General features: G+C 42.7%; 1 protein-coding gene across 11 annotated transcripts; it reads left to right on the top strand.

Moving 5' to 3' along the window:
• Window positions 1-1057: 1057 nt before the first annotated feature.
• On the top strand, window positions 1058-27627 carry arhgap44a (Rho GTPase activating protein 44a). Of its 11 annotated transcripts, XM_046415557.1 has the most exons (22): window positions 1058-1374; window positions 10864-10903; window positions 11518-11637; window positions 11945-12021; window positions 12201-12312; window positions 12511-12587; window positions 12754-12868; window positions 13050-13118; window positions 13252-13333; window positions 13653-13780; window positions 14628-14739; window positions 15187-15268; window positions 15431-15511; window positions 16262-16375; window positions 16463-16554; window positions 17065-17248; window positions 18136-18153; window positions 18250-18438; window positions 19584-20096; window positions 22019-22164; window positions 22263-22664; window positions 24420-27627. In XM_046415557.1, the coding sequence occupies exons 1-22, from the start codon at window positions 1322-1324 to the stop codon at window positions 24572-24574; spliced, it is 2961 nt and encodes a 986-aa protein (XP_046271513.1). In that variant the 5' UTR covers window positions 1058-1321; the 3' UTR covers window positions 24575-27627. The 11 variants fall into 11 exon arrangements, with proteins under 11 accessions (XP_046271513.1, XP_046271514.1, XP_046271515.1 ...); XM_046415558.1 differs by lacking the exon at window positions 18136-18153 and having other exon boundaries at window positions 1059-1374; window positions 24420-27624; XM_046415559.1 differs by lacking the exon at window positions 24420-27627 and having other exon boundaries at window positions 1059-1374; window positions 22263-24290.
• The last annotated feature ends 15 nt before the right edge of the window (window positions 27628-27642 follow it).

Raw genomic sequence — 27642 nt, forward strand, 5'->3', positions numbered from 1 at the left:
CAGGCAAAGAGCCCTGACCTCAACCCCATCCAACACCTTTAGGGTGAACTGTGAAGATTGTGAGCCAGCCCTTTTCACCCAACATTATTGCCTGAACTCACAAATGCTCTACTGCACGAACAGGCAAAAATCCCCACAGACACACTCCAAAATCTTGTGAAAATCCTTCCCAGAAGCGTGGAAGCTGTTACAGTTGCAAAGCCGTCCATGTATTTAGAATACAGTGTCATTAAATTCTGTCATTGTATGATGATCAGGTGCCCCTGTACTTTTGTCTATATAGTGTACATCACAGCAACGTCAGAACCAGCACTTCTAACATTCATGGAGAACAATTTTGAACAACATATGCAATGATGTTACATTATTATGTGAAAGAAACATGTTTTTGTAAAAATTATTTATCATCATCATCATCATCATCATTTTTGTTATCTTGATTTTTGATCAGTTTTTGGCGACATGGGAATGAGCAATCCACTACATTGGACCTTTAACTGGAGAGTAATTATTTGTTCTTCAACTTGTGTTTTTTTTTTAGATGCATGGGCACATTTAAAACACTAGATGGAGATATTAGCCAGGCTGACTCAGACTGGCACTTACTACCTCTTTGGTGTTCGTGGTCCTTGTCTCGCCATTTCGGGGAGGGGGAGTACCATGATAGAATAGCGAATCATACCACATTAGCTTAGTCACTGAAACGCATAAATATAAATAGGCTATTGAACCTAATTTGTTTTAAATTTTATTATATATATTATTTTTTGATCTCCACAAATGTCTGACCATAAACTCCATAGTTCTACTCATATATCCAACTCTACACATTCAGTCGTTTCCTTATACACTTGGTTGAAATATTGTTGGAATCAGTTTTTGAAATATAGAATGAAGTTAAACACATCTAAACACGTAGGAAAATAAATGTCTTTTTGATCACGCCTCATAGTCCTCTGGGAACCGGCAAGATTGAATTCTTTACTGAGCAGCAGCCTCGACGCACTACATTTCCCACACTGCATTGCTGCGCAGCCGCTACTTGTCACTGCTGTCGCTCTCTGCCTGTGAGTGTGCCCGCGGTGAATTGGTCCAGCATCCCTGCGCAGGCAGTGGAGCAAATGTAGATGTAAAAGCGCATATATGAACCATTTGAAAATGTAATCGTGGGATGCGTTTTTGGCGTTGGCAGCTTGCAATGAGGGAAGGAAAATATGGCAGATTGGATTTTGTGTTGCGCCTCTGTGGAGCACGGACCGTTGTATTGAGAGAAATAATGCGGAATATTCCCCCCTGTAGGTGTTAACGCAGAAAATACAAGATGAAGAAGCAATTCAATCGGATGCGACAGCTCGCCAACCAAACGGTGGGAAGGTAAGCTAAACCCTCTCCGTGCGCTGTTCTCGCCGGGGCCAAGTCAAACTGAAGAGAAGCCCCCCATGCATGGCCCCAATAGGACGAGAATCATATTCATGCAAACGTGATTGATGTTGCATGTTATTAGGCTTATTATATGGAACAGACAGTGGTCAGTGCAATTGTTCTAATTCACGGGAACGAATGAATACCCCGTGTTTAAAACGCCTATGGTGCTCCTATGCGTTATGTCCATTGGAGGAGGCTACCGCATAGGCAGAGTGTAGGCGCATTGCCCCAGTACAACCTGCCCACGGAAACACATTAAATATAGACAATCGCAATATCACACGGAGACGACAAGGTATCACCCGTGGAGTGTATGAAAAACGTACAGTTGTGAAGTTATGCTGTGATTAAATTTGCCTCCTGTCACAGAACCTGTCAGTAGGTGAACGTGATGCAGACGGATGCGGTGTGGGCTGCGACGTGAGCGAGAATGGAAAAAGGCGCAATGTTTTCATCACGCAGTAATATCAGCTGTGAGGAGGGAAGCACCTACTAGGCGTGGGTTATCAAGTCCGTGAATTCCTGAAGGTCGTATTCCGAATGTGGCATTTACCTAACATGCGGCTTTTTTATGTTTGGATAATGTGATTATTACTCTTTTAAAGAGGATGCTTCATCATGTCATTATAGTTCCTAAAAACCAGATCTGAAACAAAATTTTCCATCCCTCTCCTCACAGACCTCCATGTCCTGTGCTTGCCCTGCATCTGGGTGGTTCTGAAATCCCTTCCCACCTTCAGAAATAGATGTTCTGTGACCTTTGACGCAGGTCCTTTGGGTTTATCACTCACCCCACCCACCCACTCTGTTCATTCACCACACAGGGAGGCAGAGCAGCTTGTCAAGCAGCGCTGGGCCAGGAGGTGTTCTCTGCTGGGTGGAGGGGGGTGGGGTTAGGGCCAGGAGGTGTGGGTCATTATTATTACACGGCTGTGTGAGTGGCATGCACTCGGAAGGGAGGGGACACACCTTGCGGGCTCTGTTTGTGCTATCATTGTCAGTTACCCCTTGGTTCATGGTTGCTTTTTCTAGCTCCAGTCTTTTTATAATCATTTCTGTGTGACTCATTTGTGTGTGTTTGTGTGTGTGTGGGAGTGTGATTCTGGATGTGCTTGTGGGCCTTCTTATGAGAAGAGAAGACAGGGCAGTTCTTCCTTGTGTGTGTGTGTGTGAGCACTTGTACAGTCTTATTTGAATCCCCGTGTGTCGTGCACACCTGTGCTGTTGTGAGTGTAATATTCTTCTCAAACTCTGCAGTTTTCTGAAGCCGTGTGTCTTAAGAGCAGCAATCTTCCCTGCTGAGGTGGTCTGCCTGTACCACAGAGCAATGATGAGTACCAACATTCTCCCTGAACAGTTTTGTCCCTCTGCTATCTACATTTCATAGCCACAACCTCAACTCTCAAACCCACCTGGGCCAGATAAGCAAGTTAAATATCAGTTATTGAAGCAAACCATCAATCAGGGTACCATAAGGTGCTCTGGATTAAAATGTCCATCAAATGTGTTTTTTTTTGTCGTGTATGTGCTCCCTAAAGGTCAGCATGTTTTTCGTGATCATCGCTGTCTCGTTTTGCATTTGAAGTCAATTTCTCCTCCATCGATTATGTTAAAGAGATGTTGTGTTTAGGCTTGGATCATGTGTATGATTAGTTTTTAGTGTTTGTTTCTCCGGTTTGCATCCGATCCATGAAGGGCGATGAAGTCCCTTGATAGTACCACCCACAGGGAAGAAATGTGTGGGTGTGTTTGGATGCTTACATGGATGCCTGTTTGGATCCATGTGTCCTTGCACACACACACACACACACACGTGACTTGGTGTGTTAGTGCAGAATCAGCCGGTGGAGTCAGACAAATGTGTGTATGTGCAGATTAATGAGGCATCATAATGTAAACATTCACACTCCAGTCGTGCTACAGTTCAGCTCCTCTCCCTGTGAGAGCCTTTCCTGCACGAGTGAGAATGGCATCACCATTTTAATGGATGCTGCACACACCCAGGAGGGAGTGTGTGCCATATTGACTGAAACAGGTTGAAACTATTGCCATCTTTTGAGTTTCTCTGTTGATTAATGATCTCACAGACCGTGCTTTTGCCCTGTCCTTTCTCACTGAGGCTTCAGATATACTGTTCAGCTGACTCAAGCTATCAAGCCCATCTTCAGAGTGGAACAGGGGTTACTCCCTTGGTTTGACCTTCCTGAACCTCAGCAGTCTCACTGGAGCCGTTAATAGCGCTGACCAGTCCTCATTCTCTTCAAACAAACCAATCAAATCCACAAGAAGCACATAAGCCATGTTGGAAACTGTATGACTTTGGTAACAAGAATCTCTGTGTGTATTAACAGGCATGTGTCTTCGTTCAAGAGATAATGAGTGAGGTGTTATAACTGCAGACTTTTAAATTGCTCACCTCTTTCTGGCAGATATTATCCTGTCTGTAATGGCTACTCTTTCTGCTTCCACAAGGTTTTTTTTTTTAATGTGTATCTCGTATGTGATGGCGATTGAAGGTCTTTTTCAGTGGGGGGTTGACGATCAGGTGTGCTGTGTCAGCATCTCTCTGGTTCTCTGAGGATGCTGCTGCTGCTGCTGCTGCCACTTTCCTGGGTGAGATCCATGTCATGTGATCGCCAGCTTGACCAATCACCTCTGTGGAGCAAGACCTCATACTGTAGGCTGTGCAGCCATGCATACTCTATAGCTGAAAGAAATGTGTTCTGGTGCAGTGGGAGAGACAAAGGGGTGTCACATCTCTGCAAAGTGTGAGACATTTTGCCTGAATTTGCCTTTTTTTCTGGCATGTTTTTGTTAAGTTAAGCCATCATATTTGACAGTTCAGCCTCGACTGAGGCCTTGGTGTTTTGCAAAACTTCTCCATGATGTTAAGACAAGTATTTATATTCACTGTAGCTTCTGTGATGCCCTCATACACACCAAACAAGCCAGGAAAAGATTACTTAGCTCCAGCCACCTCCCGCCCTCCGTTTCTTATGACCTATTTCTCTATTCCCAACTCTCTGCCCAATCTAGGTCTAGGACAGCCTGGTAAAAGATTCCACGTCACACCAATTTCACACATGTAATGAATGAAAAAAACTGTTTTTTGTTTTTGGGGTTTTTTTTATACTTTATACTTAAAAAGTGGACTGCTAGTACACTCTGTACCACTCACCTGGGTGATGTTCACCAGTAACACTATTGTATGGCAGCAGCATTGTTTCTGTTCATGCCTTTAGGGTACAGGCTTTAGCTTACCACTCCACAAAGCAGTTATCAGAAAATGGCTGCAGCCATTTGTGGGCTGGCAGTTGAGTTGCAGATGCTTTCTGTTTCCTGCATGGACTCACTCTTATTATGTTTCTCTTTCTCTTCCATATGATAATGTGACACAGTAGGTGACAGTGCTACCTTTAAGCTTGCTTTCTTCTCAAGGAGTTTGACATACAGGGAGAAGAAGGAGGACACATTATGGCAAACGTTACGAAATGTATCAGTGGATATTTTTATGTAATTTAGCGAAGAGTTTGCATGTAATGTGTTTGCACTTGAACACCCGTGGTGTCCTGCACTTCAATCCTGATAAATCACAGAAAAGAAAAGATTATGCATGAATCCCCAACATATTAATCTTGTAAACAAATTTTTGTTGGCGTGGAACGTGACTGTCCCTGCCTGTTTTACATTCAGCGCAGGATTAACATGTGCACCTCTTGGCAAGAATGTAAGTGTAAAAGAGCATATGGTAGCTGACAGGTAACACAAGACGTACAAGGAGACCCTGTTGCATGCCAATGCAGCATCTCCTCCTCTCCTCTCCTTTCCTCTCGGTCTCCCTCGTCCACCTCATTGCCTGGATTCACTGGATTTGCAGGTTGAGAACACCGCGGTGGAGATCTCAGTGCGAGTGGCAGTTGATTCACTGCTCTTCTGGGTTCACTTTTGTATTGTTCTTTTCTGATCACATTGTTGAATCCTGACTGCAAAGCACACCCTCAGCTTGTTATTTTACAAGTCAAAGCGCTTTCATGGCAAGAGATTTGTGTTGATTTGAGGGCGTAGTCATCAGAAATGAGTCATTACTTGTGTTCTAAATAGTGTATCTTTATTTAAAGTAATAGCTGTGATTATAGAGCCTTTTGGTGCTAGTATCAGAGATCCACGTTGATAATGCTCCCATACCCCAGTCGGTGCCTCCCAGAGACAGCATACTACAGGGTAGTGTTAGTGATAAAGAGCCTTTGTCAAGGGGCCATTTTGGTCTTCAAAAGAGAGATGATGTAATATCGGACAGAAGCTTTGTTTCTCTCTTTCCATGTCGCTGATTCTCTCAAAAGGCTAGCTTCTTAAAGTGCCACTGTCCTGGTCCTGTAAACTCACATATAAAAAAAAACAATATGGCACACACACCGCTTGCTTGCTCTCATTTGCACTTCGATTTACTTTTTGTCCCCATTGACCCGCTTCACATTAAAGCAGGTGCAGATCACGGATGTCAGGGTTGGCCCAGTCTGTTGCTCATGAGCTCATCTCCAACAGGAAGTGACCCCAGGGCCTGATTGAAATACAACAAATGAATCAGATGCAGTCCAAGCTGCGAGGCATTCAGGAACAAGACTGGGTCTGAAAAGGATTTAATGTTCTACGCAAAGATTCTCTGATGCTTGCTTTTGACAGTTAACTTTTCAGGTGGTGATGGTAAACTTGTATAATATCATAATTCGCTATTTTGATATCGTTAGGTCAAATTTGTGTTTTGCACTGCTTCTAAAATTACCCTTAATTTTTAGGGGTGTACAACCCAAAGCCTTAGCTATTCATTTAGATAGTGCTGGTTACAGTACAGTGGAACTGTTTTTAGAAATAACAACATCCTCCTAAGAAAACAGGCAACGTCATATCAACATGCCCACTTCCTTCCATTCAGGAATGTCAATGGGCTCACAACAGGAAGCACAAATAACAATTTCCTATTTACTTTTTTCTTATTTTTCATCTAAATTTTCCTTCTTTCATTAAGGGAGATGATTCTCCCTTTTCTATACAGTAGACATAAAATCTTTCATTTGCTTTGGTTGCCTAGAAACACTCATTTGGTATTAGCTGTTTCGTCACATTCGCTTGTCAACCCACATTTTTTTCAAAAATGGTGGAGAAATTTCTTTCTTTTTCATTTTTTTGGCTTAAGTGTTGCAGTATTGATCTTTGTTGCTTCTTTTTACTTCATTGCCTGTTTGATGCGCTCGTCTGGATATTTGGCGTCATTCAGGTGCAGTGTGTGTGTGCTTAGGTAGTGTGAACACACAGTTAAGTCACAGAGCAGAATGCTTCTTTATGGAGATTATTCACCATGAATAAAGTTATTAGAGATAACTCACTGCTTGTGTTTCCAGTGAAACGTTGCTGATTGCTGCAGGCTCTCTCTGTCTCTCTCTCCCCTCTCTCGTTCACTCCCTCTCCGGACATGTATGTGTTGCTTGTGTGTGTGTGTGTGTGCATGTGCACGCTTGTGTGCGTGTGTGCACTCCTCTGTCAGTTATTCTTGCATACTTAACAGAACTGTGACCTAGTTTGCTGGACAACTACAGTAAGTGGGTTTTTCTGTTTTAGTAACCTTGTATCCCATCAGCCCTTTGCCTTGTCATTTGGGAGGAAACCGGTTGGGCCTCTAGATGCATTTGCACGGGGATGGTCTGGAGAGAAAAAGGAAAAAAATAACATTAAGTGGAGAAATATTCACAGAGCATGTCTAGCATGAACACAGTTCTGTGTTTGTGGGTGTGTATGGCTGACTGGGGCTCTCATGCCAGTGCTCCGGGCCGTGTGCTGCCCTGCTGAGGCCCAGGGCCACCATTCTGCTCCACTACACTCCCCTCGCAGCACAGGATCTAGCATCGAGCACAGCACTTCCAGGCCTTAGAGTAAGCACTTTTCTTAGCCAGGCAAGCAGCAGTGAGAGCAAAACCAGAGCATGACCGCTTTATTTTTGTTCAGACGGCTCTCAGGTGGACCTGTAGGCTGAAAGTGCTTTAGCCAACAGTTGGCTAGCTGCCAAGGCAATATGTTCAAGACTATGGATGTTAATTTTAATCACATTTTGATTGCGTCGACATGGATTATTCATGCTCTCATAAACCATGTACAGCACCAGAGGGCTGAGCATGAGGTCCTTCAACATTAACATATCTTGAGATAGCAATATTTATTATAAAAGACATGTTTGTGCGGACTGCAGCTGAGTATTTATTGCACACATCTTTCCCAACTTTCTGGAATTACAATGACTTAGAATATCTAAGGTCCCCGGGGAAAATATGCACAAAAAAATCTCATTTCTTTTCGGCCAGCTGTAAATACAAAAGCCCAGATGTCCTCAACAGATTCAGACACTTCGTCTCATCAGCATTTTGCTAATGTTGCCACCAGAATCTGGCAGTTGATGTCTCCGTGTCCATGTTTGCGTTGCGCAGACTTATAGTTCCGTCTTCACTGATCTATCAAAGAAACGAGTCAGATTTTGTCAGGTATTGATATTATTTTGTATGTGTTGAAGGCTTATGATAAAGTTCAACATTTTGAATATAATTAATTAATCTGTCCATTTATAGATGCGTGTGCACGTGTGTTTGAGCACGTGCGCATGTTTGTATTGAGTCATCAACAGCTCCAGGTGAAAGTATGCCTGCGAAGTGGCAGATGGTTGGCATAAACCTAGCAAAGTCTCTCTCCCCCTCCACGAGCACACCGCCCACATGGCTGCCAACATTCCCACGCTTTTACTTTCCTCCCAGGACTCATTGTGCACACTGTTTGCTGAGATGAATTTCTCTCCTCACCTCTGAAATCTCCTGCGAGTTAGCCTTACATCAGGTTCAAGCAGCTCCAGTACCCCTCTGTTTTCTTGCCTACACGCTGATACTTTGTGTCTTCACAGGCCGATTATGAACAACACTGCTTTCCTAAGAGGAAATACCAGTGTCTGAAAACAAACAAGCTCAAAGAACAAGACGCTCTGCTGTCTTTGAAGATAGGCTCCGATTTGTTTGAAGTCTAGGTCATAATTGGTCATAATCAGTTGTGGTCAGTGCGAACATGAGATGCCCGTGTTTAAACTTTCATTTCCTTTCTTTCAAAACAGCAAATGCAATTAACTAATACAGCATCTACATTGTCTCAGTCGGGTCACGGCTTCAGGAAAAGCACTGAGTGATAGGAATAGGATGAATTAAATCTTTCCCCCACATGCCGCTGTCATATTATTGAGAAAGTTTGACAGTGAGTTTATTAGTCAAAGTCAGCTCCTGACTCCAAAACAGAGAGGGTGTCACTGGTTGTCCATGTATCTCTGTCAAATATGACATATGATATGCTAATGGAGTAGCTTCTCCAACATCCCTGTCACAGCTGAAGCTTCTTGTTGGGCCCCCTATTAGGGTCCCTCAGCTGCCAGATTCATCCAATGGACACCTTGACCAGCCAGTCTGAGGCTGGATATACGGTGATGAGCTGACATAAAAATACATGTGACAGTCTGGTCCTCAAGGTTTTTTATAGCACATGGAGATTTTTCAAGGCTGTCAGAGTGTCGTAGCAAAACTGAGCCAAACTTTAGTGCACAGCTCGGCTTATTTTTATCCCCCTTTGTCTTGTAATCAGCAATCTGCGATCACACTTTTCTTTACAGATCATGCCAGAAATCTCTCATGCCGCTATCATTTTTCTCTCCCCCTCTTAGGCGAACATGCACATTCTCATGTCCTGTATTTTTCCTCGTCGATCTGCGAGCAAAGCAGTTTTCCAAGAGGCTGAGTGTGATTAGATCCACTGGTACATGGTTTGACCCAGTTCCCATGGCTTCATGCTCACATCTTGGCATTGAGACCAGGAGACGCCAATAACTGACATCATTCAAGCTCAGCTCTCTGTTGTTCTCAACAGTGTATGGAACATGTACACACACCACTATACAGATGCTCTTTAGTTGAGTCCTTTTGTTTTCTGATATCTCCTGCAATGAGGCATTGTACATGTCAAGAGCATTTTAGTTATGATGTATTTTTGTCTCGCTGATGACTGATAGAGCACAAACCAAGGTCTTTTACATTCTCTTTGTCAGAAGTGAGATAATTTCAGATTTTGTTTCTAAATGAATGATACAAAACAAGCTATTATTCACAATTGGTATTGGCACAGTTGGGGCACAATAGCAGGAAAAGGTTGTGCAGACAGGAAGGGGAAGTGCTGAGAGAGTATGTGCACCACTTGGTGGTTGCAGGGGGTCTACAGAACTGGTTTTGATTCATGTTAGGGGGTCATTCTGTCTGCCCGAACAGTCCCTCCCTTGTCAGTCTAAAGCCCTTTCTGAGCAGGAATTACATGTTATCCTCCAATCTGATAAGGTGGTCCTGATAGGTCCTTGATTGTTGCTTTAGATTTGTGCACTGTTGTGCCAAAGTTTGCTTAAATAAAAAAAGAAAACACATATTTTAATATAATATACAATGTATGTGCTTCAAGGAGACAATCTGCCTGTTTCTTGGAGAATTATAAAGGGAATACTTAGCTCTGTTGGGCTCAATATGCTTTGCCAGAAAAGGATGTAAGACTTAAAATATAAGCTGTCTGAAATGAGCTGATACTGTATCTTTATGATATCCAGTGGTTTGCTCTTTTCTGAGGTTACGGCTCATTCAGTACTCTGCATGAGTAGTTTTATCTGCTTCAGCAGCAGTGCAGCTCTAGTCTTTCCCTCAGTCTTTGGCTAAGTCCCCAGTCTGCTAGATTCACAGTGGGATGCGAAGCCTCTCTGTGGGAATTTGAATATTTGAATCAGTGGCCTTTAGTTGTCGTCCTGCTTGTTGCACTCGCGCTGGTGTTAGAACACTCCATCAAGTTATTCAGGCAAACTATTCATGCTCAATGACTAGTTTGCCTGATAATTAATATGTTGAGCTCATGTATTATTTAACACTTGGGAAAACAGCCACACATATATAAACGTTCACATGAACACCCACACGGGGACAGGTGCATGGATGACCCACCCATTTTGGGTATGTAAAAAGCCAGTGAATGAGTCTACATCCATTGCAAGACAGCTGGGGCTCTGTATCACAACTGCAAAACATTTTGGCAAAGACACACCAATGTGATATACATTTGGATACAAGTGAGACTTGTGAAGCGCTTCAAATCAATGAGCATAACTAGCATGTCATCGTGAGCCTGTAAAAGAGTGTGTGAGAAAGACACCCATCTGTAATATTCTGCCACAGGCTGTGTAGCTTGTTGGGTGTGATATGTAAAAAAAAACGTTTAGTTTGTTCTGCCATACGTGTGTAGTGTTGCTTATGTACAGCTCATTGTTTCAGAATGCTAGCATTAGCTAATATTCATGTTAATACCCTAACGTTTTTTCCATTTTTATCTTTACAGGGCAGAAAAAACTGAGGTGTTAAGCGAGGACCTTCTGCAGGTGAGCTGCGGTATTAAGAGTGTGTGCTTGTGTGTGCGTGTGTGTGGGCAGGGAAGACAATCACAACACCTGCGAACCGGGTCCTTGATTAAAGATGGTCTCCAAGCAGTTGGTCTCATCATTGTTCACACTGGCTTTTGTTACCAGGTGTAAATAATGTGATTATGACTGCTGTGTCTGACCATAATGGAGATCAGTGATTCCAACATTTTTGTCTTGTGAGCCCTAACCCAATGCAGGCTCTTATCACAGGTTACATTTGTCTGCAGGTCAATCAAATAATGAAAAAAAAATTTCCCTTCTAAGGTTGTCCGATTTAAACAAAGAGAAAAAGTTTCTGACTGCAGCTAATGATATATCATCCATTATTTGTGTTATTTACGCTGATCAACTGTATCAAATGAGTAAATGCCTATTGCAACATGGCACAGCTGAAAATAATTTGAACTTTTTATCTTTTGAATTTCTGTCTTTTACAAGCAGGTACAAACCTTGTGCATATACACAACTTGTCCGCTGCCAATTTGTACTATGAAGACAGCAGAAGTGTCATCTTCATGGAAATACATGTGTTCAGGACAAGAGGTTTCTGATGCGTGTGTGTATTCTTCCAGGTGGAGAAGCGTCTGGACCTGGTCAAACAGGTGACACACAGCACCCACAAGAAGCTGACTGCATGCCTGCAGGGTCAGCAGGGGACTGATATGGAGAAGAGATCCGTCAAGTCACCTTCTGTGAGTACCTGCGTCCATCTTTCTCTCAGACACTGATATGCTGTGATGTGCAACATAACATGATGTCACAGACTGGCTCAGGGTGTGCGACAAGAAGGGAGTCCGTGGAAGATATTTTTCTTAAAACAAGAGTAATTGATTAAAGCTAAAGTCAAAATGAAGCAAACAACCATTATTTTATAGCCTAAGAGCCCTAAGATTAATCAGCTGATGACCTTCCTGCATGAGCCATTCATGAGGTTGCCAGGAAATGATCTTGCATGAATCTTAGAGAAGTTCGAATAAGATTATTTCTCTCTGCTGTCAGAAAAAACTACCGCTCACGATCCTGGCTCAGTGTATGGTCGAAGGGGCTGCAGTGCTGGGGGACGACTCTCTCCTGGGGTAAGTCGCTGTAGTTAACAGGCCTTCGCTCACACACTTCTCTGGCATACATGCACAAACACAGAGAGAAAGTCCTCTTTAATTATTGATTTGGCTATTGAATTCTTCTCTGTCCTCATTACCCTTGTCTGCATTTCAATTACATTTGATTGCCTGTGACTTTGGCTGTCACCAAACAGGAAGATGCTGAAGCTCTGTGGGGAGACAGAAGAGAAACTGGCCCAGGAGCTCATCCAGTTTGAGTTCCAGATAGAGAGAGATGTGGTGGAGCCCCTCTATGTGCTCGCTGAGGTGAGCTTTCACTGCTGTCACTGCTACTGTTTCGCAAATTAAAACATAACATCTTCCTGATTTAAATTACAGAGCCACACTCACACTTTTTTTTGTTATTTCAGATGTTAATGACATGAAATTACAAGCAAAGTCTGGATTTTGTTTACGTGAAAGTTCTGCACTTTTTCTCTGAGCTGACTTAATATTCTTTTGCAGGTGGACATTCCCAACATCCAGAAACAGAGGAAGCACTTAGCTAAACTTGTCTTGGACATGGACTCCGCTCGAACAAGGTGAAGCAATGCCCACGTTTAAGAGCTCCCCTCAGTTGGTTTAATTTTTAAATCTAGCATCAGGTTTTAAATATCTGTGCAGGAAGCATGAATTATCCAGTGCGGTAGCCTTTATTTTATTTATTTTTACTTTTTATTTATATATTTCTTAATATCATGTCCTTAGGTATCAGCAGTCATCCAAGTCATCCAGTCACCCGAGCACACTGCAGCCCGGCGCCAAGTCTGAGTCTCTTAGAGAAGAGATGGAGGAGGCAGCCAACCGGATGGAGATTTGTAGGGTGAGTCACCAATCAGAGCCTAGAATATTATGCCTTCCTCCAGCTCCTTTGGTCTCTATTTGATTTATATCCCTGCTGCATGTATCAGACACAAATGGACCACAGTGCCAGGATGATATTACAGTTACATGTGGGTGAGATCATTTCTTTTGGGATAGTGGTTGTCTACTTTCTGTTTCAGGACCAGCTGTCTGCAGATATGTACAGTTTTGTGGCCAAAGAAATAGACTATGCAAACTACTTCCAGGCAGTAAGTACATTGGGAAAGTGCTCTCACTCTATTTTTATTTCTGTTTGACAAATAAATGTGAGCATTATAGAAGATAATAACTTTATTATATGATACACAACTATCAACTGTGTTCTCCTGCTGTCTCCTTTAGCTGATAGAAACACAAGCAGAATATCACAGGAAGTCATTAGAGATTCTTCACAGTGTCCTGCCCCAGATTAAAGCTCACCAAGGTGAGTCTTCTCACTGCTGCTTCAACTCTGCAATTAAAGCAATATCAAGATGAGAAGTAAAGGAGGTAATAGCCCTGACATGTTTACCCTGATATTTGAGATGTGGCTGCTTTATGAGTGCTAAACCAAACAAAGGAGCTTAAGCCCTACGTTTTCATAATCAATGTCAGAAATAGAGGTGTGGCAACAATGAAACTCTGATGTGTAATCTAACCATGTAAGTGACATGATTGATCTAAAGTCGTGCAGGAGGAGGAGGAGGAGATGCAGCTGAGGTTTGTAGATTTATGTTTGTCAAGCTGCTGTTTTTGTGCTGCAGAGGCGTGGGTGGAGAAGCCGTCGTTTGGCAAGTCCTTGGAGGAACACCTGAATATTAGTGGGAGAGAGATTGCCTTCCCCATTGAAGCTTGTGTCACCATGCTGTTAGAGTGTGGCATGCAGGAAGAGGTAGAGGACACACACACGCATGTACACATCACATTGGTTCTGTTGGGAGCAGTGTCAGGGAGATATAGAGGGGGAGCTTGGATAACCAGATGAACAATGTAGAGGGAAATAAAAGAAATTAATGAATATGATTTATCTTGGGAAAATAATCAAATAATAGTTTGCTCTTGCTGTCATGCTGACCTTTAAAATTCCCCTATCAGTGTTAATGACTGATAAAAGTTTTGAGGTCAGGGGCATAAACTGTTTTCGGCTACAGAAAGGGGACAAGCTAGAGAGAGTTTGATAATGGATTTTGTAAATGACCCAGTATCAGTTAAAAAATACCAAGAAATGTATGTCTTCAAGATAACTGACAAAAATTAAGATCTGTCAGTAGTTTAAACCTGACTTCACCTTACGTTGTGAAGACTGGAAAGTTTATAATGACCCTTTTTTTTTCTGACTTTTAGATTAAAATTAAATTCGGTTGAGGAGGGAGAGAGAGGACAAGTAGCAACACTGCACTGCAGCAGAAAACAGCACTGTTTGTGCCCCCATTTTATGTTCACTAATATGAGCAGTACCAGGGCTGTGAAACTGAGGTTACATCATCTTTACAATGGTTTTATCTGCTTGTGGTAATGAGACTTATGGTGTGCTTTAGAAAATGGCTGATGGTAATATAAACATAGCCTAGTTAATGGAGTAAAACATGTGAACCCACCTGTATGCAACTGTGTTATTAATCATAAACTGATGTCAAGTGCACACGATGGAGGCTGTGACTTTTTACGGCGTTTATGCACAGGTCATGTTAGGTCTGATAATTACACATGGTTATGTTTTTCCTTCGTGTGGGCTGCAGGGCCTCTTCAGAGTGGCTCCGTCAGCCTCCAAGCTGAAGAAGCTGAAAGCATCCCTGGACTGTGGAGTTCTGGATGTGCAGGAGTACTCCTCCGACCCACACGCCATCGCAGGTGAACTAACGCCCACAGAAATGCCTTGTTCAAATCCCATTTCCATAACAACAACCCCTACACTCTGTCATTGCTAAATCAGGAAAAAAAAACTGTTAAATACATCTACGTAAAAGACAAAGATTTTTACTAAACATTGACTAGTTTTTGGAAAATGTGCTCCTTCGGGCGAGCATAACAGCCACTGAGCAGTCTTTGTCTGCTTTGCCCTCGCTGCTCTTATCCTGAAGGCTTTTTGTTCTGATATTGCTGTCTGTTTCACACATTAGCATGAAATCTGTGTTGAGCAATCTGAATCTGGCAGCTGCACAAGCTGCAAGGGCCTGCTGGAGGGGAGTGGAGATATGGGGCATGGCCTCAGCAGTGCTCTGAAGGAGAAAGAAAACAGCCCTCTCTTCCTCTAAAAACAGCTAACCAGTTTTTACTCCCTGTTTCTCTCACCCAAAGGGGCTCTGAAATCATACCTCCGTGAGCTTCCTGAGCCACTGATGACCACTGAGCTTTATGATGAATGGATTCAGGCCTCCAAGTGAGTTGCAGTTTTCTCATTAAAAGTATTTTTTGAATCATGCCACTGGCCACAGTGAAAAACAGTCTTCATTCAGAGGGTCTAAACTGCCAAAATGAAAAATGGTAGCATTTATTAAGAAGTGGAGCAACTGAGAACCATAATAATTTTTTATTTACACAGCATTCAAGATATGGACAAGAGACTACAAGCGTTAATGGCCGCATGTGAAAAACTACCCACAGACAACCTAAACAATTTCAGGTCAGTTGCTTTCTTTGTTTATTTTTTTTGTCCTGTCCTTGTACATGTTCCCGCGTGGTCCAGCTAGTACTACAAAGAGAAAATAAAAATCCTGAAATCATTGTAAAACTAGAAGGTAACATTTCACTTGCTGCCAAACTCTCCAAAGAAAAAAAGAATTAATCCCTGAAATGAAAACAACCATGTTCTTTATTCAAATGAACCAAAATCAGACAATATCATCCAACTGAAAAAAAACTTTGACAATCAGGTTCAGCCCTGCAGTTTCAGTCCAGCCTGTGCCACCTACAGCCAAGTAACAGCAACAGCAGGTCTGAAATGCAGACATTCAGGTATCACCACCTACAGGCAGAGAAAATCATTGCTTTTGCAATACTGACACCTGCGCCATTCGCAGATAATGAATTTTACAGCTAACCACTGCCTGCAAGTTTTGAAATTGCAGCTGCTGTTTAGTTTTTTTTTATGGTCTTGTCAATATGTCATCTGCAAGTTTACACTACTGTTGCTATTACTTTTCTTTCTATACAGTAACCTGGGTGGCACAGGTATGATAATTAAATTGTGTAGCTCCTTGTGCAGTATCTGCAACCTGCTAAAAGTGAGTGAGTGAATTATTTACAGTATATGGGAAAATAGCAATTACTCCTGGCAATCATTAGCTCTGTAGTGTTAGCAGATGTCTGACAAAAATAAATAAATAAGATATAAACAGGTTTTAAGATGCATTGTTTTATTTAAATCCCACAGATATCTAATCAAATTCTTAGCCAAGCTAAGCGAGTACCAAGATGTAAACAAGATGACTGCCGGTAACATGGCGATTGTTCTCGGCCCTAATTTGCTCTGGACACACACTGAACCGTACGTATTTAATTATTTTGCATACATACAACTTATCAGTATCACGTAAGGATCATGCTGTGGTTCACTTATTTTTGTTTGTTCCAGAAACATGACAGAGATGATGACCACCTTGTCCCTGCAGATTGTCGGCATCATTGAACCCATTATCCAGCATGCTGATTGGTTCTTCCCTGGAGGTGGGGATCACATGCTATCTATGCAACATTGCAGTCAGGCTAGGCACCATTTTAATGATCTTTTATAATTGTAATTGTACAAAGGGATTTTTTACATAACATATAGTTATATAAATTGCTTGATGCAATATTGCTATTCTTAGCATTTATATTACTGGTCTTATTATTCATATATATTGTATTGTGTATATATATGTGTGTGTGTGTGTGTGTGTGTATGTCGACAACAAGAATTCCCATGTTCTCCTGTTGCATAATAAACTGCACCTGAGTTGTGTTTGTCGTTCCAAAAATGTATCTTGTCATATAAAGAAAACACATTTTGTTTCTCAGCAGATTAAAAGCATGCAACAAAACAGAATGTTAAATTAAACAATTATGATACTGTGTTTGGCATGTAGAAATGCAGTTTTATATCAAGATATCTGCACTCTAACTCCCGTTCTTAAAACTACTGTAACATCAGTGTACCATCTTCTAATGGTCTAATCGTGTCTGCTTCTCCCTCAGAGATTGAATTCAACTTGACAGGCAGCTATGGCAGCCCAATCCACACCAACCACAATTCCAACTACAGCTCCATGCCCTCACCAGACATGGACCAATCAGAGCGCAAGCAGCAGCACGACCAGAGCCGACGCCCACTGAGCGTCGCCACTGACAACATGATGCTGGAGTTTTACAAGAAGGATGGGTATGATGCCAAGTGCATCCTTCTGCTGCCCACCTCTCACTCTCTTTCTCTCTTTCTCTCTTTCTCTTCCCACCCACACCTCCTCTCATGCAGCTGATATTTGATTCTTATATCCGAACCAAGCAACACATTCACATTAAAAATCCATTACCTTGGTGGAGTATTTACGCATCCTGCAGTCTAAAGTTTTCCGCTCCAGTGATACTGTACAAGTGCATTCCCCCTCAATCAGCATTCATCAAGAGCAGAGAAGAGAAGGCTGAAATGTAGTCTGATTCGAATACATGGACATGGATTGCTTTGTGTGGCATTGACTGTGCGGCCTCTGATAGAAGGCTGCTAGTTATGTCTGTTTTATTTTTTTTTCCTCCATAGCTATCTTCCTATCCTCCCACACCCAGCTCCTCCTTCACAGTCTGGCTAGCACGTCACCTGGCCTGAGTCATTCATGCAGCCGGTGGAAAAACACTGGCAGTGTGAGAAACTGATGCCTTCTCCAAAATACCCCCATCAAATTAAGGAAAAGGCTGTAAATATGTGCATTCATTTACCGCCAACTATCAATATGGGGTGATGGAAAATAGCTTTATTGGCAGCTTGGGGAAAAGGTGTCCTCTCTCTGTCTATGTTTTTGTGCGTTTCTAAGACCAAAACAGGTTTAATTAGAAAAACAAACAAACTGGTCAGTAGATAAGTGCAGACTGGTTATGTGGCCTGACATCTTCTTACCTGTGGAACATCACTTCTCCTGCTAATGCGGATCTCATCTCCCTCATCATATACAGTATCCTGAGTAAATGAGAGGTTTAAGTCTTCTGATTGTGGACCATGTCTGCATTACTTCTGACCTCATATCCCTTTTGCCTCTCTTCCCCCTACTAACGCAGCATTAGGAAGATTCAAAGGTACGCCTCTTTCCCCACTTCTTTCCTTAAAACCCACCCCGCTCTCACCTCTTTCTTTGTCATCATATGTGACTCCACATTTGTGTTTGTGTCCAGTATGGGCGTGCGGGTTATGGATACCTCCTGGGTGTCTCGCAAGGGTTCCGCCACCCTGGCACGCAAGGCCTCGTCCACCCCTCCAGGCATGCAAGGCCCCGGTTCCCCCGCAGACACACTCATCCCCGAGCAGCCCGGAGAGCTTGCCACCTCCCCATCTGCAACACCGCCTCCAGGAGAAAGGGTTTGGTAAGTCACAGTTTAGAAGCTACCCCCCCTCTTCCTCGCGCATTCACTCCGGTTAATTTTTATTGTCATTTATAGCCATCATCATCATCATCATAAACCATCATTAACATTCGGAGCTCTGTGTGACCAACATCCATGGCTGTGTTAATCCTACTCCCATTTCTTTGCAACACCTCTTCATTATTTTTAGTGTTTCTCTGTCACACCCTCATGTGTCTGAGATCATTGTGGTGTCTCACTCTCCACATTTCTTCAGTTCTCACTGTTGTTTGTCAGGTTAATGTCACTGCAGGTAAAATTTTAAAAGGATAATGACATTTTTTGACTCTAAGGGTTTAATCCAAATTCTGTATGGAAGTTTTGTTCCTGTACACTGTGTGCACTAAGCTTCAATCCACAAATCCTTTGCGAGCATGCAAATATTTCTAATATCCCATTGTTGTGGCTTGGCTTTCTCAGCTTTGGTCGTGAATTATTTCCTTTTCTGTTGACACTCAGACTGATTTTACCATTTATTACTATGATTATCATAGATAAACACATGAATAATCACCTCATGGTTGCTGGCTCTGCCTGTGTGGCAGACAAAAGATAATATGGCTTCTGGCTTGGCTGGCTTTCCCCTCCTCTCCTGTGGCTCTTTCAGCCGATGAAAGGGTTTTGTGTCTGTTTCACACTGCCCTGGGCTGGCTGCAGGACCTGCAATGCAAGCAAGTCATATACTGTAGGATGAGGGCAGAAAGGGTTTTCACACGAAGTCATCAGCTCAGCTTGATAATATCATAAGACCAGCACTTTGACTCCAGACACAGATCCTCACAGCTCTATGCAGTGTGCAGACACAAGGTGATCACAGAGGGAGTCCTAAACACTGTATTCTTTTCCTTTGCCGATAAAACTTTCTTTTTCTTTGCTGTTTCTTTGTGCTTGTCTTTTTATTTGCACTAAGCTGACTGTGTGCTAAGCTTGGTGCCCACCACCTACCCTAAAATGCAATTTTTTCTCTTCTGTTTTTGGCTACGGACCAACTAACCCACTAACACCCTGATCATCAAAACAGCTTACCCAATATCGCTCCAGTGCGTCTCCCTGTTCAATCACTAGAGCTGTTTCTTTTGTGCTGTCTATTCTCTCAACATCTACAGCTCAGACAACGTGTCGCCCAATCGGCCGGACACCTCTCATGCCCACCCACCCTCAGGGGAGGACCGGCCACCCCCCCCTTATCCCACCTCTTCATGCCACACTGCCCCCCACCACTTCTATCCCAAGCCCCCACCCTGCGCTCGCCCTGTGGCTCCGGGTCCAGAGTCCCAGCCCCCCGGCTCACCCCCGCCCCTATTGCGCTGGTCTGGCTTCACTCCCCCTGCCCCGCCCCCTTCCTCTTCTTCTTCCTCCTCCTCCTCGTCACTCGACATCAATTCGAACCCCAAACCCAGCTGTCTGCACTTCCCCAAGCACAGCCCGCCTGGTGATATGTCGCATGCTCCCCCGCCAGACACTAATGCTTCACCACTCTACATCAAAACCCCCTTGGTACTAACTCGCCATGACCAGTCCCTTGGCAACCCCCCTAGCCTCCCTTCGTCCGCGCCCCCGCCCCCGCCGTGGGCTGCCTGTCCATGTGCCCGAGAGAGAGGACCCCCCAGGCTGACTAGGTAAATACAACACACCCATGGCCGCTATGGATGTAACACAGAGTGGCAGCTGTCTCTCCTCTCCTCTAGCTCGCTGGCTCATAGATTTTCTTTTTGCTTTTTTTCTCCCCCTCCCCTTTCAAATTAAATACCCCAGATTCTGTAACATTCAGGTTGTCCAGGGATGCCTCTCATGGGGGTTGCCTAGCAACTAAGGATGTTACTGGCTTGGTTACTGGCTCGGTTTCATGCTGGTATTGAGTAGATGATAAATACATGGAGGAAGCTGCATATGGCTATCAAATAGCATATGAATGTATTTAATCTACAGTTTGCAGCAGTTTTTCTAGGCATAAGCATCTTCCAGCTAGACCCAAAGAGCTGAGTTTGTATAGAGTGACTGTGGCAGTTTCCTGACTCATAAGTCTTTGGTGTTACAACCACTGAGGACAGCATGAATCATTACAGCAAATCTTTGTCAGCAGTCAGAACAAGTTGCTCAATAACCATCCTTGTTGTGATTTGGTATCTCCATGGCTTCCCATTCAGATGGTCTTTTTTTTTGGGCCCACACAGCTCAGTGGGACTGCAGGAGATTGCAGTTAATTAGATGTCACATAATCTAAAATGTGACTACCGTACTTCAATTATGGGTGCGCTTTGAAGGCAGGAGTTCATACGAGTTAAGCAACTGTACTGATCTATATTACTGAGTACATCTTCATCAATTATGATTATTCTTTTGTCTCACAGTAAGAAGAGAAGATAATAATTCAAAACATAATGATAATGTTTTAAAATGAAATAGAAAAATACACAATATATCAAACGTTATTCCCATTAATGGTGTCTGACAACATCATTTTAACATCATGCAGACCTCAAGAATTATGTATGTAAGTAAATCAAGGTTATTTGTAACCTTCATAAATAATCATGTTTCTTGATGTGCATGTTAACCGATGAGTGAAGATGTTTTCAGATTTTTGCACGCAGTATCTCTCCTCTTCTCTCTATTTTCTGTGCATGTTCACTACTGTCTTTACTGTAATAAAAAGATAAGCCCAATACTGAACAACGTAAGTTATCGAGTTTCTGCCCAAAGAGGTTCAAGATCTCTATTTGTTGCTGGATACAAATAAGTGCCCTTTCGGTTCACTAGTGCTGGCTGAATTGTTCAAGCTCAGTGGCGTTTCGGTCAGGAATCTATCATGAGATTCAGATTTTTCAAGATCCAGACCCCAGCTGGTCTGTAGCTGAGTCAACATCAATAATTTCTTTTGTTGATCACATAAACTCTTGTATATTTGGAGAGGAAAGTAATTTATTGTTTCGATTTTTTTTTTTTCTAATTCACAATTCAACACGTCTGACAAATGACAACTCTGTCCGAATTAATATTGTTACGGAAAACACATAAGCTTTATTTTCCTTTCTTTTTTTATTCTACAAAAGCTGTGTCAAGTGTGTGTTTTTTTAATAGTCATTAATCATTGTTATATATATCCATCTGTATTTATCTGGGTATAACAGTAATGTTGTAATTCTGATCGGGTTTGTCTGATTGAAATGTCTGCACCATCTAAGTTCATTATTTGAGTCAAAAACGGTGTTCACATTCACAGTGCTTGACATTTTTATCAACATGGACAAGTCTGTAGTCTGGTTTGAAGTGAGAGATACTTGCAGTTTTTAGGAACTTATGTTCACCGTTTGTGTTTCAAAATATGCAACACTGTCTGTAAACTCACTTACCTTAACGTAGCCTTGCTTAACACTTGCTGAACTCTGGGTTTCAATCTCAGAAAACTTAGTAATGTCATTAACAGTGAAACACTCATAAGTGGTGATGATGATGATGATGATGGTGGTGGTTGGTTCTGACTATTTATAAACACGTGTCTGATACCAGTCACACACTAATGTTTGTCTCTCTCTTCCAGTTCATTGAAGAGTAAAGAGCTCTCCCCTGTAATTGGACACAAAGCCATCCAGGTGGCAGGTCCTACAGTGCCCCCCAGCAGTAGTCCTCAGAGCAGCAGCCAGTCCCCCCACTCTACAGAGCACAGTCCACACACCCTGCGCAAAGGTTAACATCTCTCTGTCTGTGCTTAGACCAACTTTCTTCAGTTTGAGTTTTTCATTTTTAACAAGAGATAGTAATATGACTGTGTTGTGTGTTTCCAGGTTCCAAGAAGCTGGCCCCTGTGCCTCCCAAGGTCCCTTACAGCCAGTCTGGCGGGATGTCCGACCAGTCCACAGGTCAGCCGTCACCGGTCAGCCTGTCCCCTACACCACCTAGCACCCCGTCCCCTTATGGACTGGCCTGCCCTCCAGGGCAAGTGCCCCCATCCTCTCCTGGGCAGACTCCATTGGGAGCGCCCCACTCCCTTTCGTCCCCACCCTCCCTGACTGGAACACTCACCAAGTCACGGCCTGCCCCTAAGCCCAGGCAGAGACCAAGTCTGCCTCCTCCTCAGCCACCCACAGCCCCACCAGGGCTCAGTGGCCCGGCCATGGCCCCAGTTCCCCAGCCCATGGAGCAAGGCCTCCTGGATGGACTGTCTCCTGGGGAGAGCATGTCTACAGGTAAACACCACCCCTTGGCAACAACACCCCCACTGCCACCACAGATGGGGCTGCAGCGGCCCTCTCTCAGACTTGCTGTGGCCCTGTCCAATGGAGACGGTGGACGAGTGTAGGACTCTGTCACTAGGACTTATCACTGTAGACACCTTTTCCCTTTATTGACTACTCCCAAACGAATGTCTGAATGAATAATAGTAGCCTTTTAGACACAGATGCCTGAAAATGATGCAATGTAAATATTACCATTTTTTTGCAATTGTATAGTGAGCAAATCTCCTGACCTATGTATTCATTGCTTGTGTTATGTGATGATGTTTCTGGGTAATGTGTGGAAACATCAGAGAAGCATAGCTCGTCCTGCTTGTATGGAAGTTGCCATTAGATTCATCATGTGCTCTCTGTTTATCTGTGTTACAAAGACCCTCACTTGGCAGAGGTAGGTCAGAGGCTTACACAGATCACACCAGTCCAGTCTCTCTTACTGCGTAGCAGGCACGGAGACCTAGCCCGACAAACCTCTCATAATATCTACCGTATGATGTTCTGATGATGAGGTGTTCTGTCATATACCAATCATTCTGTCACTTTGTTATATTTATCGTTCTCTTGTTCCCCCTGCTACTATTGTGTACCTTGCAGCTGTGTGAGGCCAGGGATTCAGTGTGGGCTAAGTGTGAGGGGGACTTTTAGGGTAAGCCAGACCGTCCCCACCCCATGCGCTCCATCTCACTGCCTGGCCTCGTGCTGTGGCTGCCTCTGGGGTCTCCTGCAGCCTGCCTCAAGCATATCTACCAGTGGCTCTGAAACAGAACATTTTCCCTATTTCCTCTAAGCAGGCTGGGACTATTGGGTTTTTTTAGCTCAACCAATACTGCATGGCTTAAGGACTTCCCAGAGTGCACCACACTGCACTCACATTGCAGACGCCGTCGCTTTACAAAGGTTCATCCTAAAGCCCCCCCCCCCCCCCCCCTCGTTCCCCATTCCCAGCCCTACGCCAGCAGACATCCCCCTCTATCGTCCCTGCCGACGGCATCAGGGGGCCACAGGTAACCCCCACTTCGTCCTTTGGCAGGATCATTGCTTTTTAAAACCTCTGCTCCCTCTTACTACACTGCCACGCTCCATCTCATTCCTACACAGGAGTAGTCATTGGTCTCTGCTTAGACCTGCTGCTTCCAGTAAATGCAGCAGCACATTAGAATACCTATATTTAGAGCAAACACTGTATCCGGTCCTCATGAGATTTTCATTGTTACTTCAAGCCCACTTGGTGTCTTGGTGCCATTTTTCCACAGAGTTCCACACACATCTTGTTGCCTCTGTGTTGGTTTATCTGGCCATTGTTGTAAATGTGTACAGTAATGTGTCATTGTGCAGTCATTTTGACCTGTTATTGTATTTTATCTGACAAAATATCTGTTGCTGTTGTCTCAAAAGACACAAAAAAAGCTGTGACAAACCACATTAGTTGCTAAGCTAGTTCAGGCGTGATTAGCAACACACAGAAAAGATCCCTGTGTAGAATGTGAAACACATGTAATCTACTGATTTTCTTCAATCAGGGCAGACACGTTATGCCACTTACCATGAGTTCGGCCTCAAATATATTAATATTATTTCTGCTCTCTTCCGTTTCTTGCACCTCATTATCATCATCATATGCCCTCTTCTTCTCCTCCTCCTCTTGCTTATCATCACCATTTCCGCCATTCTGCTCATCACACTCACCTTTCACGTCATGCTCACCATTAGATATCTTCAATTATGAAATCCCCTCCATCAATGTCAATCTGGACAGCCTCATCGATGAGTTCAGCGGTGCCCCTTGCAGGAGGTCCGTGGCAGTGACAGACTCTCCAGAGGGGGACGCTGTGCCTGAGGAGGAGCCCCAGAGCACCACTCTATGACCTATGACCCTAAGGCATCACAGCTTACCAGCACCCCTATGGCTGTACATACTCTTAACTGTTGCCACCAAGGCCTGATGGAAACACACATTGGCCTCACCAATGCCCACCTGAAACCAGAACTCGAACACATCTGCTACAGGCTGCAAAGAAACTCATCTCTTACAATTGCTCGCTAGTACATAAATGTGACTACACAAAAAAAAAAAAAACACCAAAATGCCATAGTGGAGGAACAGTTGCCTTTAGGAGGAAAGACTGGAATATAGATGAGTATTACATTTTCAGATTTTCAATTCTTTTCTTTTTCTTTTTGCTTTGCTTTGTTCATCTTTGTCATTTGATGCAGTGGTCTGTACTTCTGTGGGTTTCTCAATTTCCTTTTTTTTAATTTGCCTTATTTGAACATGCAATCAAATTGCAATATGATATTCACAAGTTGTACAACTTTTGATTAGGGAAACTCAGAGCCTGACATGGTTAGGAGCAAAGCCCATCCTCAGGGTGAACCAGAGAGGCAGAGTGACAGAGTAGTCTTATATCGCTCGCAGGGTATTGAAGCTTTGTGCACATTAGGAAAATGCTGAGCCCTCCAGACAGGTTTGGCATGCAGGATGAAACATTTAATGCAGCAGTTTCATTGTTCCTGTCACACCCAGTCTTTACTTCCCCCCTTCTATCACATATTGCAACTGTAGTTTTTTATCTGATGGTTACCTTCTCACAGGTCAGCTCACTTTTACTCACTTTATACCAGCACAGTATTAGAAGAATGTTACTGTAAATTCAATTTTTGAACTTGCATCTCTTTGTCAGTTTTGAAGAAAGCACCACGATGTGTTTGCATGACAAGCCAATATGAGCAAACTGCTTTGGATCAAAAGCCTCTGAAAGGCGGTGTTTTATTTCGTGTGAGTGTTTCTGTTGTCGTCGTCGTCCTCGGAGAGTAAATTTAGACCTCCCATGTGCAGTTTGACGATAAAGAATGGATGACTACACTGCCTTTAGGTTCATATGATTCTCTCCCTTAAACTTGTTTCAAGTGCTTCAGGTTCAGTGACCTTTGACCCCTAATGTAAATACAAAGACTGTACATAAATTGATGTATATAAATGAGAGGAAAAGTATATGTAAAATGCATATCTTCGATATATATAATGATAATATATGTGCTGATATTTATCATGTGTAGAAAATGTAATGATTAAAAATGTTATGTTATTTTTGTCCCTGCACACAATGAACAGGTTTACTGTAGATTAATAATGTTTCACTTCAACACCAGGTTACAACGATGCTGCAGCACAAATGCAGAAAGTTATTTCTGCTGGTAATCAGTTGTGATCTTTCGAATTCTGTCTCCTGAGCTTTGACTTCAAATATGTTACAGCACTAAATGAGTTGCACATCAGTGCCCTATCTTCTTTTGTAACCAGTTATTTAATCAGTTCCTGTGGAAATTATTAGAACTCTCTGTGCACATTTCGGCCAGTTATTAATTCAGAATGAAGATAAATGAAGTCTTGAGCCTATATTGTTTGACTGATCATAACAAAATAAAAATGTGTGCTCATTCAATTGGAAAATAAAAGAAATTGTGATCTTTGTTGTCATACAAATGATCAGAGGTATTTAGAATTCATTCAGATAACAGATGCTGCAGTGTCACTTTTTTAATTCCATACAAAATGTCTTAGGACAATAATTTTGTCAATTAAAGTGCAATTACAGTGTTTACTGATCCACCTCAGTCCAAAAAGTGATCAAAGTCACCCTTCCCAAACCTACAGAAAAAAAAAAGCCATTGAATTTATTGCTAAGCAAATTATTTTTTCTTTCAAGTTTGTTTTATGTATGAGTTTACTTTGGACAAAATTAATTCTAGACTAACCTCTATCCAAAAGTGATTTATGGTATGCCTCTGTGTGTGTTGTCAATGGACTATGTTTATGAAGATTTTGGTGATGTTGATAATTATATTGGTAGTTGTGGTGAATATACTGTATGACAACAATTGCAAGTGCCCTCACACTGGTTGTTATTTTGGAACTATAGGCATAATTAATGTGTACTAGAGGTTTTATTTTCTGTGCTGGATCCATACATTTATACGAGGAGGCAGGGGTTTCTCTCTGTGCGTGCAAATTGAATGTGACTCACTCAGATTTCAAACAGTAGGCTACCTGATTTTGTAATAATTTACAGGCAAATGAGAGCTTGTGTTTGGATGAAGGTTAATTAGGGCCTGTTGGCATGTTTTATTATCAGCACCGGGCATATTGCTGCAATGCTTTTGTGCATCATCATAACTGGAAGTTAGAGCCACCTAAGAGCATGCATTCATATTCATTACAGGTGTGATTATTATGCTGCTGGGGGGGAAAAAACAACAACAACAACAAAAAAATAACATCAGTACCCTACCCTAAAACACAAGTCATGATTTCACACAGCTAATTTAACTTTACAGCCATTTTCAAGAGCAGATTCATAAGAGCCACTTTTTGCACCAAATGGTACAGTTACATCATTTTATCAAGCATTTTAACAGATGTAGACCTCACTTCACCACAAGTAAGTTGGTCTAAAGCCAAGCTCAATTTGTTTACATTTTGTTGTGGGTTGAGGGGGTTAAATGAGAAAACAGGATATTTTGAAGAAGTGTTGTGCATGCGCTTAGATAGTCTTTTGATAAGCCACGTTTTTTGTCAATCACTGTCTTTTTAGGGATTGTAAGAAGGGTAAAATGTAAGGATGAACTCTAGAGAATGTGGATCACAATAAGTGGTCCTTTGTGGGGTTTTTGAGCAATATGGTAGAGGAGTAGATGTTGCCTGTGGATGTACTGCCTCCTTCTGCTTTCACTACTAGTGTACAAACAGAACCTGCCGCTTGTCAAGCCCACCATGCCCACCCCTTCCTCCTCTGCTTAGCATATCAAGTGGAACACAGTGTGTACTGTGAAGCCTACCTGCAATCCTTATCAGAATGTCAGAAATAAATAAATATATATATATATATTAAACTCTACATTTTTAATAATCTCACCTGGTTTATGGGGGTTTTAT

Source organism: Scatophagus argus, chromosome 16 (genome assembly GCF_020382885.2).
Source record: "Scatophagus argus isolate fScaArg1 chromosome 16, fScaArg1.pri, whole genome shotgun sequence".
NCBI lineage: Eukaryota > Metazoa > Chordata > Actinopteri > Scatophagidae > Scatophagus > Scatophagus argus.

What these genes read in the sequence shown, in the direction of transcription:
- arhgap44a (XM_046415557.1), top strand. Translation starts at nt 1,322, where the DNA reads ATGAAGAAGCAATTCAATCGGATGCGACAGCTCGCCAACCAAACGGTG. An exon ending in GGGGACGACTCTCTCCTGGG is followed by an intron (nt 12,022 to 12,200) that starts GTAAGTCGCTGT and finishes GTCACCAAACAG; the next exon opens with GAAGATGCTGAAGCTCTGTG. An exon ending in TGATTGGTTCTTCCCTGGAG is followed by an intron (nt 16,555 to 17,064) that starts GTGGGGATCACA and finishes CTTCTCCCTCAG; the next exon opens with AGATTGAATTCAACTTGACA.